At 50.3% G+C, this 14,938-nt stretch overlaps 1 protein-coding gene across 1 annotated transcript in view; it reads left to right on the forward strand.

Annotated features, from left to right (window-relative positions):
* Nucleotides 1-14,938, forward strand: part of Plcg1 (phospholipase C gamma 1) — a 32,457-nt gene that overhangs the window by 16,180 nt on the left and 1,339 nt on the right. Inside the window, exons 3-32 of the mRNA XM_052184173.1 lie at nucleotides 417-569; nucleotides 681-774; nucleotides 932-979; nucleotides 3,691-3,775; nucleotides 3,871-3,954; nucleotides 4,157-4,191; nucleotides 4,352-4,424; nucleotides 4,506-4,607; nucleotides 4,801-4,919; nucleotides 5,009-5,094; nucleotides 5,167-5,287; nucleotides 5,856-6,024; nucleotides 6,113-6,235; nucleotides 6,314-6,415; nucleotides 6,494-6,681; nucleotides 7,147-7,347; nucleotides 7,426-7,545; nucleotides 7,624-7,804; nucleotides 8,630-8,707; nucleotides 9,371-9,474; nucleotides 9,710-9,806; nucleotides 10,058-10,127; nucleotides 10,812-10,969; nucleotides 12,276-12,372; nucleotides 12,533-12,757; nucleotides 12,832-12,980; nucleotides 14,051-14,165; nucleotides 14,276-14,437; nucleotides 14,531-14,619; nucleotides 14,710-14,894. Of these exons, the coding sequence (XP_052040133.1) occupies nucleotides 417-569; nucleotides 681-774; nucleotides 932-979; nucleotides 3,691-3,775; nucleotides 3,871-3,954; nucleotides 4,157-4,191; nucleotides 4,352-4,424; nucleotides 4,506-4,607; nucleotides 4,801-4,919; nucleotides 5,009-5,094; nucleotides 5,167-5,287; nucleotides 5,856-6,024; nucleotides 6,113-6,235; nucleotides 6,314-6,415; nucleotides 6,494-6,681; nucleotides 7,147-7,347; nucleotides 7,426-7,545; nucleotides 7,624-7,804; nucleotides 8,630-8,707; nucleotides 9,371-9,474; nucleotides 9,710-9,806; nucleotides 10,058-10,127; nucleotides 10,812-10,969; nucleotides 12,276-12,372; nucleotides 12,533-12,757; nucleotides 12,832-12,980; nucleotides 14,051-14,165; nucleotides 14,276-14,437; nucleotides 14,531-14,619; nucleotides 14,710-14,894 (3,613 nt within the window). The remainder of the gene's footprint in view (nucleotides 1-416; nucleotides 570-680; nucleotides 775-931; nucleotides 980-3,690; nucleotides 3,776-3,870; nucleotides 3,955-4,156; nucleotides 4,192-4,351; nucleotides 4,425-4,505; nucleotides 4,608-4,800; nucleotides 4,920-5,008; nucleotides 5,095-5,166; nucleotides 5,288-5,855; nucleotides 6,025-6,112; nucleotides 6,236-6,313; nucleotides 6,416-6,493; nucleotides 6,682-7,146; nucleotides 7,348-7,425; nucleotides 7,546-7,623; nucleotides 7,805-8,629; nucleotides 8,708-9,370; nucleotides 9,475-9,709; nucleotides 9,807-10,057; nucleotides 10,128-10,811; nucleotides 10,970-12,275; nucleotides 12,373-12,532; nucleotides 12,758-12,831; nucleotides 12,981-14,050; nucleotides 14,166-14,275; nucleotides 14,438-14,530; nucleotides 14,620-14,709; nucleotides 14,895-14,938) is intronic.

The following is a 14,938-nucleotide window of genomic DNA, read 5'->3' on the forward strand; positions in this document are numbered from 1 at the left end:
CCGAGACCAATCTAGACTTGCCCAGCCCAGCCTCTAGGACTTTACAGTTGAGTCTGCATATGTATTGTGTTAGAAAGTGATCCACAAGGAACTGATGGCTTTGGATCCCTGGTTTTTTTTTCCAGGTCTAAGGGTATATATACCCTGTCCTTCCAGCGATGGAATGTAGATAGGGCAGGGGTAACACCCTGTCCCCAAAAGCCTTTAACAACAAAAGGGTCTACTCTTAGATAAGTCCAACTCAGTCACCTGGGGTAATTGAGTGGGTTCAGTCTGTCTTAGAGAAAGGGTTGTCTCTTTGTGGTCCAGGCCCTGAAGGAAGAGGGTGTGGGCGTGACTGAGTGGAGCAGGCTATGCGTCCTTTGATTCTGACTGTGAGGACCTTAGCTTGACCTTGGCCTTTACTATCTTCCCAGTTGATATCCGGGAAATCAAGGAGATCCGCCCAGGGAAGACTTCTCGGGACTTTGACCGCTACCAAGAAGACCCTGCCTTCCGCCCAGATCAGTCACACTGCTTTGTCATCCTCTATGGAATGGAATTCCGCCTCAAGACCCTGAGCCTGCAAGGTGGGAGACACGGGCTTAGAGGAGGAGGGGGTTGTAGGTAGGGGGAAGCCCAGCTGCACTCGCTCTTGTGGGAGATCTGTGCCCTTGGCTCAGCTGTTGCTCTGCTCACAGCCACATCTGAGGATGAAGTGAACATGTGGATCAAGGGCTTAACTTGGCTGATGGAGGATACACTGCAGGCAGCCACACCCCTGCAAATTGAGAGGTAAGACTCGTCTTCATGTGGCTAAAACTAGATGTCTTGGAACCAAGGAAAAAGAGGCAGAGACTTCAAGTCCCTGCACAGGCAGTAACTGCTCTTCTACCCAGCTTTAACTCAGCTGGAGAAGAGTCCCTTACCTCAGGCTTCTCTCTCTCTTCAGGTGGCTCCGGAAGCAGTTCTATTCGGTGGATCGTAACCGAGAGGATCGGTAGGTGCTAAGCTGAGGTGGATGCCTAACCAGTGGGTAGAGGCACCCAGAGCCTTGGAGCCAGAGGCCCAGAGAACTGAGTTACACTGGGAGGGTTTAGAGGGCCTGACACCAAAGTAGTGCATGCAGAGTGGGGGACAGAGCTGGTTCTAGGTCTTAGAGGTATGACTGGCAGTGCAGCCAGAGGACCAGGAGCTGGAGGAAGCAAAGGCCAGATGGCATGCTGCCAGTGCAGCTTCGTACTGTTGCAAGGCCCTCTGATAGTCCTCAGAGGCAGTAAGCCATGGGAGGTGTAGAGTAATGACCTGCTCTGACATAAGAATATCCTCGGTGTCCTAGGTAGGCTTACTCTTGCTACAGTGAAACACCATGAACAAGCAACTTGGGAAGACAAGGGTTTATTCAGCTTAAATTAGCTTCCTCATTACTGTTCACCATCCTCATTACTGTTCACCAAAGGAAGCCAGGACAGGAACTCAAACAGGGCAGGAACCTGGAGGCAGGAGCTGATGCAGAGGCCATGGAAGAGTGCTGCTTACTGGCTTGCTCCTCATAGCTTACTTAGCCTGCTTTCTTATGGAGTCCATGACTACCAGCCTAGAGGTGCCCCCGCCCACCAAGATTGGGCTAGGCCCTCCCACATCAATCTATAATTAAAATGCCCTGCGGGCTTGCCTACAGCTGGATCTTACAGAGGCATTTTCTCAATCAAGGTGCTCTCTTCTACTGATGACTCTGGCCTGTGTCAAGAAGACATAAAACTAGGCAAACACACTCAAGATCATACTGCTGTAGAGGGCTGTTAGACACTGTTCGACCATTCTGGGTGTAGGTGAGAGGTCTCAGATTGAGGTAATAATGGTAGGAATTAGCTGGATTTTGGCTGTATTGTTTAAAGTCAGAGATCAGTAGGCGTTTGACTTGAGCATCTGTAAAGTAATGTTGCCATTGACTGAGACAAGAGACAGTGGAAGGATCATACTGGGAGCTTAGGGTCTGGTGTGGGTATACGGTTTATGGCACATATGATGCCCAGATAGAGAGGTGTGGAATCACCAGGCTGGTAGAATGAGTTCAAATGAGGAGGTAGGGCTGGAGGTAGTAACACAGGGGTGTAAACAGGTGAAATGGAAAGTCTCGGAGTCCTAGATAAAAACTCATGGATCCAGATAGCAAGAAAAGGGAAGAGGCCCAGTGGCCAACTCCAGACTTGTTCCACATGAGGAGCTAGGGAAGAGGAGTATATGTACCCTTATGTGTAACAGCATTGTTGGAAGAATAGCTTCAGCCCGTGGTGAGCAGCTTAGGGGCATAAAGGGAGTGCAGGCGCATCCTGTCAGTTTTGCAGAGGGCTGGGGAGATGGCTCAGCAGTTAAGAGCCAGTGCTCTTGTCCTCTTTGCTCAGAAGTCCTGAGTTCAAATCCCAGCAACCACATGGTGGCTCACAACTATCTGTAATGGGATCTGATGCCCTCTCCTGGTGTGCCTGAACACAGTTACAGTGTACTTACATACATAAAATAAAGAAATACATCTTTTTTTAAAAAAAAGATCTTTACACAGAGGGGAAGGGGGCAACAATTACAGAGTAAGCCCAGCAGAGTGGAAAGAGCAGCTTGTTTTTATGATGCCTGGGAAAGGGAGGAGACAGAGGCTTGTGTCCCCTTGGTGAATATGGGTCCCCCTGACAAGTTTCCTGGCTGACTAAGGGTCAGGTGACCTAATGCTCCCCGCAGAACACTGTTCTAGAGCATTGGTTCTCAACCTGTGGGTCTCCACCCCTTTGGGAATGTTGAATGACCCTTTCCTAGGAGTCACCTAAGACTTTCTGCAGATCAGACATTTATATTAGGATTCATAACAGCAGCAAAGTAATAGTTATGAAGTAGTGAGGAAATAATTTTCTAGTTGGAGGTCACCACAACATAAGGAGGAACTGTATTAAAGGGTCGTGGTATTACTTTGAGAACTACTGTTTTAGAACATTCAGTTATTGGTGAAGATCTGGGCCTTATTTAGAGAATTTTGGTCCTTCCTGCATGGCTTTAGGCCAAAAGAGTGTGTGCTCCTTCTTTCTAGCACCCACTCCTCCCAGGAGAGCATCCTTTCCCATCTTGTTAGTCCTGTGGTTGGCCAAGCTGCCTTGCCTGGAGGGTAGTGTGCACTCTCTTTTCTCTCTCTCTGCCTTTCTCCCTGTCTCCTTCCCTCCACCTTTCCCCCTTCTCTCTTCCCCTCCATCACTCTGTCCCTCTTTCCGACTGAGTTCTTTTCTTGGAACTGGATTTCCGTCCAGCCTCAGGAATGTGGTCAGACAGCAGCAGTTACAAGTGGCTAAGGGTGTCCATGCTTCCTTCCCTGCTGCTTGTTCTGAGGGCTGTGGGTCCCAGGATATCTCAGTAGCAGTGGACACTGCCCTGTCCTGTACAGGCAGGAGATCAGCTGGGGGCAACTGCTAGAGATAGCTTGTTCTTTCCCCCACCCTAGCCTGACCTGCTCTCCTGAGCTTGGTCACTTCTGGAATATTGGGCTTTTTCTCTTTCACATATAGAAACTGAGAGCCAGAGAAAGGAACTTCCTTCCATGTATCACCCCATAAAGTTTGAAACAGTGTTGCTCTTAAGTCCAAAGGTTCCCAGAATATAGGTGTTTGAGGTCCATCCTTAGGTTGGTGTGACCTAAAGTCAAAAGGGAATTGTTTTTCTCTCCCTTAGTATATCAGCCAAGGACTTGAAGAACATGCTGTCACAGGTCAACTACCGGGTCCCCAATATGCGCTTCCTCCGAGAGCGGCTGACGGTAATGGACACTTGGGGCTATCTTCTGGCCAGGCAGGGGAGGCCGGTGACTCCTCATAAGGGTCCTGACTGGCAGTCCTGCTCTGTACCACGTAGGACCTTGAGCAGCGTAGTGGGGACATCACCTACGGGCAGTTTGCTCAGCTGTACCGCAGCCTCATGTACAGTGCCCAGAAGACGGTGCGTGAGCCTCTCCCCTCTCCTGCCCTTGGCCCAACTCCTCTGCCTCCTCTCATAGCCCTGCAGCCCTGCTTTAGAGTTTTTGTGTACCATTGCTCCAGCCATCCTCCCCAGAGCATCTGTTCCCTAACCTTTTCTTAAGAGCCCCTTTCCTGCATGGTCTCCCAGGGCTCTCCCCCTGACCAGATTCTGTTCTCTGCAGATGGACCTTCCCTTCTTGGAAAACATCACTTTGAGGTTTGGTTGCAATTGGGCTTTTTCTCTGGGTGGTTTCAGATCCAGGTGGGAAGCGGTGGGTGGGGATGGAGCACAATAAACCACTGCGTATGTACATTAGACAGGGCCCTTGTCTACTGATGAAGTCAGCTAGCTGCTAGACACTGTTTTCTCCCTGCAGGACTGGAGAACGGCCAGAGCATTGCCAGGTGTCCCTTTCTGAGTTCCAGCAGTTCCTTCTTGAATACCAGGGGGTATGGATGGGCCGGGGAGTCAGGCTGCTTGGTGGGTTCATCATTGGTGGCCCCTTCCATGACTTCCTTTTTACCTGGCAGGAGCTGTGGGCTGTCGACCGGCTCCAGGTGCAGGACTTTATGCTCAGCTTCCTTCGAGACCCTTTGCGAGAGATTGAGGAGCCATACTTCTATTTGGATGAGGTGAGCCTCACCTTTCCCATCATTCTGTTGGAGAAAACAGGTGGGGTGACCAGAGCCGACCTGTGCTCTAAAAGCTGTGTATGCAGTCTACTGCCTACTTTGCCAGCGGAGTTGAGACTGAGCACACTCTTGTATACCTACTTCCATCCCAAGCGGCACTCATTCACCTCCTCCTCCACATTTATTCTTGTAGCTTGTCACCTTTCTGTTCTCCAAAGAGAACAGTGTGTGGAACTCACAGCTGGATGCTGTGTGCCCAGACACCATGAACAACCCACTCTCTCACTATTGGATCTCTTCCTCACATAATACGTGAGTATGCCTCTTTCTGTTCATCCAGCCTTTTCCTGAGGAGGGAGGAAGGCCCAGCAGACCGTATGTACCTCTCCTTGCTTACCCAGGTACCTGACTGGGGACCAGTTCTCCAGCGAGTCCTCCCTGGAAGCCTATGCTCGATGCCTGAGGATGGGCTGCCGCTGCATTGAGTGTACGTTGGGTCTGAGGTTTGGAGGGAAGGTGAGAGGCCTGCCTGTCTGACCGTGATGGTATTGTTCCCTAGTGGACTGCTGGGATGGGCCAGATGGGATGCCAGTCATCTACCATGGGCATACTCTGACCACCAAGATCAAGTTCTCAGATGTCCTGCATACCATCAAGGAGCATGCTTTCGTAGCCTCAGAGTGAGTAGGCGTGGAGGTCATGGGCAACCTCCAGAATGTTCCTTCATTCTCGGGGTCCCTGGCATGGCTGGCCCCCATTCATCCTGTCTCCTCTGCACTTTATCAGCCAGTTTCCTGAGTTCTTGCTTCTGTTCCCTACAGCTCTGGCTAGCACTAAAGTGCATCTCATTCTCAAGAAAATATGCCTGTAACTGTGGTCTCAGGTCATCTCCCTTTCCTTCATTGCCCAGAAGAGAATGTTTCCTATGAGCTGTTGTCAGTTGCTGGTTACCACCAGGCCTACAGTTCCCACTGCACTGAAAGGATCCTCACTCTGCATTTGGGGGCTAATTCTCATCTTTCCTGACCTATAGGCCAGCCTCAGCAACTCAGAGGCTCCCTTCTGCAATTCTTGCCACTTCTTGGTTCCCACTGTCTCCCAGCTGCCTCCTGATGTGCCCCCACCCCAACTTCAGGGGCTCCCTCTCTTCTTGACTCCCATTATTTTATTCTGTAAGGAACTGTTTGAACTGAGATTTGAACCAGAATAACTAGCAGCAGTGTCGCTGTCCTGGCCCATTGCCTTCAGGTACCCAGTCATCTTGTCCATTGAGGACCACTGCAGCATTGCCCAGCAGAGGAACATGGCTCAGCACTTCAGAAAGGTGCTTGGTGACACACTCCTTACCAAGCCTGTGGACATTGCTGCTGATGGGCTTCCTTCTCCCAACCAGCTCAAGAGGAAGATCCTTATTAAGGTGTGGCATCATTGGTAGTAGAAGTCTTGCATTAGGAGATGGGGCCAGGCGTGGAATGGTTTTGCCATAACCTGGTCTGCTTCCACAGCACAAGAAGCTGGCTGAGGGCAGTGCCTATGAGGAGGTGCCTACCTCTGTGATGTACTCTGAGAACGACATCAGTAACTCCATCAAGAATGGTATCCTCTACTTGGAGGACCCCGTGAATCATGTGAGGTCTAGCTGAACCTGGACAAGGCGGGGCAGTGTGCCAAACTCTGGCTTACAGGCCCACTTCGGTCTCTTCCAGGAGTGGTATCCTCACTACTTTGTTCTGACTAGCAGCAAGATCTACTACTCTGAGGAGACCAGCAGTGACCAGGGAAGTGAGGATGAAGAGGAGCCAAAGGAGGTAGAATCGTTGGGGGCGTGGCTTCAGCCGAGTGGGAACTTGATAGTCACTGGGTACCTTTGCTGTCATCCTGTCTAGGCCAGCGGCAGCACAGAGCTGCATTCCAGCGAGAAGTGGTTCCACGGGAAGCTTGGGGCTGGGCGTGACGGGCGGCACATTGCCGAGCGCCTGCTCACTGAGTACTGCATAGAGACTGGGGCTCCCGATGGCTCCTTCCTAGTGCGAGAAAGTGAGACCTTCGTGGGTGACTACACGCTGTCTTTTTGGTAATCTTCATCTAGCACTATACCTATCTTTAGTCTATGTGTACATAGACTGTACCTAGACATAGTTGGTTAACATTTTAGCCTTGGATGGCTGGGCGGTGGTGGCGCACGCCTGTAATCCCAGCACTTAGGAGGCAGAGGCAGGCGGATTTCTGAGTTCGAGGCCAGCCTGGTCTACAGAGTGAGTTCCAGGACAGCCAGGGCTACACAGAGAAACCCTGTCTCAAAAAAACCAAAAAAAAAAAAAAAAAAAAAATTTAGCCTTGGGTCTAGGTTTTCCATAGAACATAATTCATTCTTACATAGGCATATGTGAAACTTAAATATGCATGTTTGATATATATATCTTCTCCAAGCTTCCTTGGAGAATTGCTTCCCTTTTTGAAATGTTAGGCCTTGCCTAGTTATGTATTCTTTGGAGCTCTGACCGGTTTTTAATGCCTCTCCCATCCTGTCTTCCCTCAGGCGGAATGGGAAAGTCCAGCACTGCCGCATCCACTCCCGGCAGGATGCTGGGACTCCTAAGTTCTTCTTGACAGATAACCTTGTCTTTGACTCTCTCTATGACCTCATCACACATTATCAGCAAGTACCCCTGCGCTGCAATGAATTTGAGATGCGCCTCTCAGAGCCTGTTCCACAGACGAATGCCCATGAAAGCAAAGAGTGAGGAAAGGGACAGGGAGGGGAGCAGGGGTAATGGGAGGACTGACTGGTCAGGGCCTAACTTTGTTGTATTTTCAGGTGGTACCATGCAAGCCTGACTAGAGCTCAGGCTGAACATATGCTGATGCGAGTGCCCCGGGATGGGGCCTTCCTGGTGCGGAAACGCAACGAGCCTAACTCATATGCCATCTCTTTCCGGTGAGGCATGCTGGGCAGCTGTGGGGTCTTGCTGGGGTCTGGGCTATCTTCCTAGCTGACTGTCCTGTCATTGTGAAGGGCTGAGGGAAAGATCAAGCACTGCCGAGTACAACAGGAAGGCCAGACTGTGATGCTGGGGAACTCTGAGTTTGACAGCCTGGTTGACCTCATCAGCTATTATGAGAAGCACCCCCTGTACCGCAAAATGAAGCTGCGCTACCCCATCAATGAGGAGGCACTGGAGAAGATTGGGACAGCTGTGAGAAGGCTGGGGGGTTGGGGAGCAGGGAATACCAGATAGTGAGAGGACATTCACAATGTACCACTGTCTGAATGTGCTGAAAACTCATCTTGGGGTGTTTTCAAGTTCACATGAGAGCTCTAGGAGTAACTGGGAGTATAGCTGGAGGAAATGGTACCTGAGCTGTGCCTGGGTATTCAGACGAGATCCCCATGAGTAAGGGGTAGCAAGGTCTGGGAGCTCACATGGATTGTGGTGTGCATACATGGGCTTGGTCTGGAGTGTGCTGGGGGGCAGGCTAAGTGCAATTGTATCCATGCTTTTGTTCTGTGGGAAAGCTCTGGAGGGAAGACCATGGCTTGGTAGTACAGAGGTTGCCAAAGGTCTTGGACCAGTGTTGTGGTTTTTAGTAGAAAGCAGGCATCTCACACAGGATTGGTTGAAAGTTGTCATTTGTGACATAACCTGGTCAGGGTCATGCTGTTCCCTGAAGCCAGGAGAGGTGTGCTGGACTTATTTCTGACCTGGGTTCAGCCACTGAAAAAGTCATTAAGTATGTGGTGGTGCTGCTGGCAGTTCAGCAGCAAGTAACTCAGAGTCTTCAGGAGCCACAGTGGTAGATGTCGGGTAAGATGCAGAAAGGAGTGTGGGATCAAGTCTCTACCATCACCCTCTCCTTAGAATTTGAGGAGGGGGATTCCAGTAGGCCAGGGACCAGTGAGCTGGGGCAGACATCCTATAGAAGAGGCCAGCTGCACTTCAGAAACTTGGCAAGTGGGAGCTAGCAGCTGCATTTATCTCGGTTCTGGGGTGGTAATAGATCACAATGTGTCCTGTTTCCAGGAACCCGATTATGGGGCACTCTATGAGGGCCGCAACCCTGGTTTCTATGTGGAGGCAAACCCTATGCCAACTTTCAAGGTAAATATCTTTGGCACAGGAAGCCACAAGGAAGGAGGGGTCCCCTACTGTTTGGGGCTTATATTTCTGTATTCTGGGCCCTTTTGTGGTAGGTGTGGAGAAAGCAAGTGTTAGTTGTGGTTTTCTGAGGCTTAAGAGATTATAAGATGTGTGGTTCACAAATGACCATAAATCTCCAGGGCTCAACCACTTTATAGCCCGTGCCTTGGGTTAGAACTGGCTTTTTGTCACTATTCCTTCAGAGTGATCCCTTTGTCTTCCATGGGTAGTAGAACAGGGGCCAGATGGCACACTGTCTAGTCATTCTCTTCATTATGAAGATCTTAGGATCTTCTTGGTTTTGACCTTTTCTTTAATGTAGCAGATTGTACATTAGAGTAAAGGTCCTATGTAGGGAGCTACATAAGGGTGTCCACTCACACTTACTGGACCTCAGCCCTGACTTCTGGGGTCAGACACTGGACAGAGTGGCCAGACTCTACCTGGGCGGCCAAGAATTTCCCTGGAGAAAGCCTTCTGTCTTTCCATCCTGCTTGTTGCCAACAGTGGTCCTTCCCACTAGCATAAGCCCAGGCACATATATGTACATGTGCTGCACTGGGTCAAGGGATGGGGAGTGCCCCTCTGCTTTACTCCACACAGTCCCATTGCCTTACTCCGCAGTGTGCAGTAAAAGCCCTCTTTGACTACAAGGCCCAGAGAGAGGATGAGCTGACGTTTACCAAGAGTGCCATCATCCAGAATGTGGAAAAGCAAGACGGTGGCTGGTGAGAATGCAGCTAGGCTGTCCAGGCTAGAAAGCTTGTGGTGTGGTGGGACAGGAGTCCAGGGCCCCTGTGGCTCTGGCACTGAAATCACTTGTGACAGTATGCTTTGAGAGTATCTGTCTCATGTTCACTAGCAGTGTCTGCCTTGGCCTGACTTATGTGTGGGAGCCCCCCAAAGAATATCCTGTGAGAGTTTGGGGTGGTTGCTGGAGTCAGTACCCCATGGCTTCCACAGGTGGAGAGGGGACTATGGTGGGAAGAAGCAGCTGTGGTTCCCCTCAAACTATGTGGAAGAGATGATCAACCCAGCAGTCCTAGAGCCGGAGAGGGAGGTATGTCTGGAACCACACTGTGTCACAGGTTTGTTTCCCTGTCCCCAGGTTCTCTTTTGATGTGTCTTATCACGCCCAGTCCTTCCTGTCATCTGTGAGCCACACATCCTGTGTGGCCACACTCTAGTCTCTCTTGTACCTATGTAATGCATGGCTGGTGAAGAATATACCCAGAAGATTATCAAACAGTCCCGAGTTGAACATGCAGCAGCTATGCTGACCGTCCCATCCTGTGGCTTTGCTTCCTACAGCATCTGGATGAGAACAGCCCACTGGGGGACCTGCTGCGAGGGGTCTTGGATGTGCCAGCCTGTCAGATTGGTGAGCTCTGCTTCCTAGCTCATGACTCCTCCTGGTGTCAGGGTATCCTTGTCACTCCTTCTGCTTCTGGAGAGGAACCCAGTGACTTAGTCCCCAGAGGCTACTCTTAGACTCTGGAAATCCCAGACTCCTTTGTCATCCCCAAATTTTACCCCGTGCCAGGTACAATGGAGTCAAAAGTTGGCAGAGATGTCGACAAGCTGACATCCAGTCCTAATGGTTTAGACCACAGAAGCTTGGAGATAGGTTAGGGTGGGGGTTACAGTGCAGGGCTCCAAGGAAGGGGCATGAGTCACAGCTGGGTTGGAGCCTTGGTTCCACCACAGCTACTATGGTCTGTCTGAACTACAGTATCCTCTGTAAATTGGATCTATATACCAGTTTTGCCTGCTTATAAGTATGGCCAGGGAGAAATGGAATGAATTCCTTTGAACCAGTGGCTGTGGCTGTGACTCTCAACCTGTAGATTTCAACCCCTTTGGAGGCCTAATGACCCTTTCGCAGGGTTTTCATATCAGATATTTACAGTACAATTCATAAATAGTAGCAAAGTTATGAAGTAGCAATGAAATAATTTAATGGTTGGGAGTCACCACAGCATGAGGAACTATATTGAAGGGTTAACAGCATTAGAAAGGACAAAGAGATAGCATTTCTAGCCCTATATTATTTTATCCCCAACAGCCATTCGTCCTGAGGGCAAAAACAACCGGCTCTTCGTCTTCTCCATCAGCATGCCGTCAGTGGCTCAGTGGTCCCTAGATGTTGCAGCTGACTCACAGGAAGAGTTACAGGACTGGGTGAAAAAGATCCGTGAAGTTGCCCAGACTGCAGATGCCAGGGTGAGAACCTGCCACAGTTTAGAAGGTGCTACTGGGGTCTGTGAGGGCAACATGTGGGCCTGCCCAGGAGCCAAGGCCTCCAACCCCCAGCTAGCTCCTCTAGAGAAGGTAACTGATGTTGCCTGGGCTTAGATAAGGCACCCAAAAGAACAGACTCAGAACAGGATTGTGATGGATGAGAATTACCTGAATAAGTGTAAGGCAGGAGGTAAGAGATCCTGGGCTGTCAGCAAATGGAATTAGGCTTAGACGATGGAGGTGGTAAAAGTAGGAGGAGAGCTTAGGTAAATATTTGTAACAGGGTCTGGGTCTGGGACGGGGGACAAAGAAATTGTAGATACCCACAGCAGTGGAACTTTGCTATGTTGAGGGCCACAAAGGTATGGTAAGAATGGTGTCCTTTGGCTTTAGCAGCAGCAGATGTTCCTAATGACACTATTGAGGTCTCTTAGTGGCATGAGGTTGGATGGCAGTGGTTTGTAGGGAGTTCAGAGTAGGAGTTGGAGTTTGTGGATAGTGGGGAGCTTGTATTTGCTTGGAAGGACCAGCTTTCTGAAGGAGGCCTCTTCCGTTGAGCCTGGTGAAGCATTTGTAGATGTATGGAACTTCTACTTAGAGGCTGTCCCCCCATTGCATTTGGTGAGTAGATTTGTGACTGGAGAACAGATACAATGCTTAGGATTCTATTAGTGTGCTCTGGAGGACAAGGCACTGAAAAATCCATTGGTTGAAGGGCTAGATCCTGGGTCTAGCCTGAAATGAAAAGAAAGATTAAATAGAGGAGCCCCTGGAGGCGGAGACGATGAAGAGCAGCATGGGGAGTGTCTGAGTAGGCTGCAGCTAAGATGAGGGATGGGAGGAGGAAGGTTGCATTGGCCATGGGGCCATGAGGCGGTAAGATCTGCTAGGGTACCGCACGCATTGCTAAGTGGGTTTAAGGCCTTCGTGCTTCAGTGAACCAGGAAGCAGTGTTTTTGCTGAAGGATAAGGCTAGGTAAAGAATAATCATAGCATTACTGGGAAGGCCTTGCCCACCTTAGCTCCAATTGAGATCATTTGGGACTTAAGCTATGGTGAGATTTCCACCCCAAAAGGGTTGGGGAACAAGTGTATCTGTGGAGATGAAGGAAAAGATAATTTTTGGATAAAACCGGGAGCCAGTTGTTTTTTTTAGTGTCTGCTGGTATTTCAAATGTGCAAGGAGAGGAGTGGGCCTCAGAACACCTAAAGTGTGTGTATACTCAAGGCTGGCAGGAGCTTCCTTCTCCTGGGCAGGGCTCAGCCTGGGCCTTGTGTGTGTCACCAGCTTACTGAGGGGAAGATGATGGAGAGGAGGAAGAAGATTGCCTTGGAGCTTTCCGAGCTTGTGGTCTACTGCCGGCCTGTTCCCTTTGATGAAGAGAGTAAGGCTGGGGCCAGATGTGGTGCACATGTGCTAAGGGGCTGGTGGTATGAAGTGGTGTTTAATACCTTCCTTTACACACTGCACAAGGGGGCTGCATACCCTTCCCTTACACACTGCACAAGGGGGTGCTCTATACATGCTCTCACTGTTTGGCTCAGAGATTGGCACAGAACGTGCTTGTTACCGGGACATGTCCTCCTTTCCGGAAACCAAGGCTGAGAAGTATGTGAACAAGGCCAAAGGCAAGAAGTTCCTCCAATACAACCGGCTGCAACTTTCTCGCATCTACCCCAAGGGCCAAAGGCTGGACTCCTCCAATTATGATCCTCTGCCCATGTGGATCTGTGGCAGCCAGCTTGTAGCACTCAATTTTCAGACCCCAGGTGAGGGGGTCTCTGAGGGTGGGGAGACACTTAGGGCAGTTCTCCTGGAACACACTGTAATCCCACTCTTGCAGACAAGCCTATGCAGATGAACCAGGCCCTCTTCATGGCTGGTGGGCATTGTGGATATGTGCTGCAGCCAAGCACCATGAGAGACGAAGCCTTTGACCCCTTTGATAAGAGCAGTCTCCGAGGTCTGGAACCCTGTGTCATTTGCATTGAGGTGGGTATATTCATGTAGGTGCTTCAGGGTGGGAAAGGGTTATGTGGAATATTGATACTAAACCTGCTAAGAAGGTAGGGACCAGGTGGGTCAGCACAAGTAGGAAAGGGTACAGAGCCACAGGTGAGCAGCATTTCTGCCATATGTGGGGGAAGGGAACTCATCTTGGACTATTCTTGAAATAGAACCATCTGAAGTGGAAAGCCAGCTACAGGTCCTGTGTGGGTTGGAATCCCAGGGGTAGCATGGCTGATCATGGCCAGTTTTTGGCACAAGAATTAGGATGTAAGGGTAAGGCTAACCTATGAAAAGTCACTACCTGGCAGGAAGATCCTGGTCAGTGCACAAACCATGCTAAGAGGGGCTTGTGATGAGCCAGGCTCCTGTCTGCAGGACCAAGCAAAACCTGGGCTTGCTAGAGCATGGAAAGGCCTGTTTGCCTTTCCCAGTTCCTAGAATACAGCTCCCTGGCACGTCTGGTGAAAAGCTGTGATCAAGGGTCAGCTCAACCCTTGCTATGGGAATCAGCAGGGGTGGCCTCAACAGAGTCTCGAAAGAGGAAGGATATCCTCTGGCCACCTGGGCACACTTAGGAGCACAGAGCCACAGATGGACAGGTGGACACGACTGCTGCTTCCCAGACTTTCCCCCTAAAGTGGAATAATTTGAAAGATTCCCATATTGGAACATGAAATGGACTGCAAAATACACTTAGCTAAAGCTCAGATTTTTTTTCTTTTAATTTGGTTTTTTTGAGACAGGGTTTCTCTGTGTAGTCCTGGCTGTCCTGGAACTGATTCTGTAGACCAGGCTGGCCTCAAACTCAGAAATCTGCCTGCCTCTGCAGGCGTGCGCCACCACCACCCGGCTTAAAGCTCAGATTTTTACAGCCAACAGTTTGCTCTGGAGTGAACAATGAGGGGCCTAATGGGCAGCACCTTCAGGGTCCAGCAGGGGGCGTACTGCCTCCACAGTGCATTTTCATCCTTGATATGCTCCGAGCCTCTGCTGGGAGGATGTTGGGGGCAGGAAGACAGTCATCACGCCATCTCTGCCTGCCTGCCTCACAGGTGCTGGGGGCCAGGCATCTGCCAAAGAATGGCCGGGGTATTGTGTGTCCTTTTGTGGAGATCGAGGTAGCTGGGGCTGAGTATGACAGCATCAAGCAAAAGACAGAGTTTGTAGGTAAGTCAGTCTTCCCCCATTACCAGTCATTCCCCTGGGGTATTAAAGACCTCTCCATCAGTTGTCACATCCCCTTGATGTGGACTCAGCTTTTGCCCTTGCTTTCACAGTGGACAACGGACTGAACCCTGTGTGGCCTGCTAAGCCCTTCCACTTCCAGATCAGTAACCCAGAGTTTGCTTTTCTGCGCTTTGTGGTGTACGAGGAAGACATGTTTAGTGACCAGAACTTCTTGGCTCAGGCTACTTTCCCAGTAAAAGGCCTGAAGACAGGTGAGGAATCTTCCTTATAAAGTCTTGCTGTCAGGATGGGGCTTATCCACTTGCTTGACACCTGTTAGGCTGAGAGCCAGGTATTTCTCCTAGGATATAGAGCAGTGCCTTTGAAGAACAACTACAGTGAAGACCTGGAGTTGGCTTCCCTGCTCATCAAGATTGACATTTTCCCTGCTAAGGTAACTACAGCAGAGTGAGCAGAGAGCTCAGTCATTGTCCCTGAGATACAGAAGAGACCTCAACTTTTGTACACTTCCCTTACTGAGCAGGAGAATGGTGACCTCAGTCCTTTTAGTGGCATATCCCTAAGGGAACGGGCCTCAGACGCCTCCAGCCAGCTGTTCCATGTACGGGCCCGGGAAGGGTCCTTTGAAGCCAGATACCAGCAGCCATTTGAAGATTTCCGCATATCGCAGGAGCATCTTGCAGACCATTTTGACAGTCGGGAACGAAGGTGAGGGCAATGGTGGGACCTTGGAGGAAGGGTGCTGGAGCCAG

This window comes from Apodemus sylvaticus, chromosome 5 (genome assembly GCF_947179515.1).
Source record: "Apodemus sylvaticus chromosome 5, mApoSyl1.1, whole genome shotgun sequence".
Lineage (NCBI taxonomy): Eukaryota > Metazoa > Chordata > Mammalia > Rodentia > Muridae > Apodemus > Apodemus sylvaticus.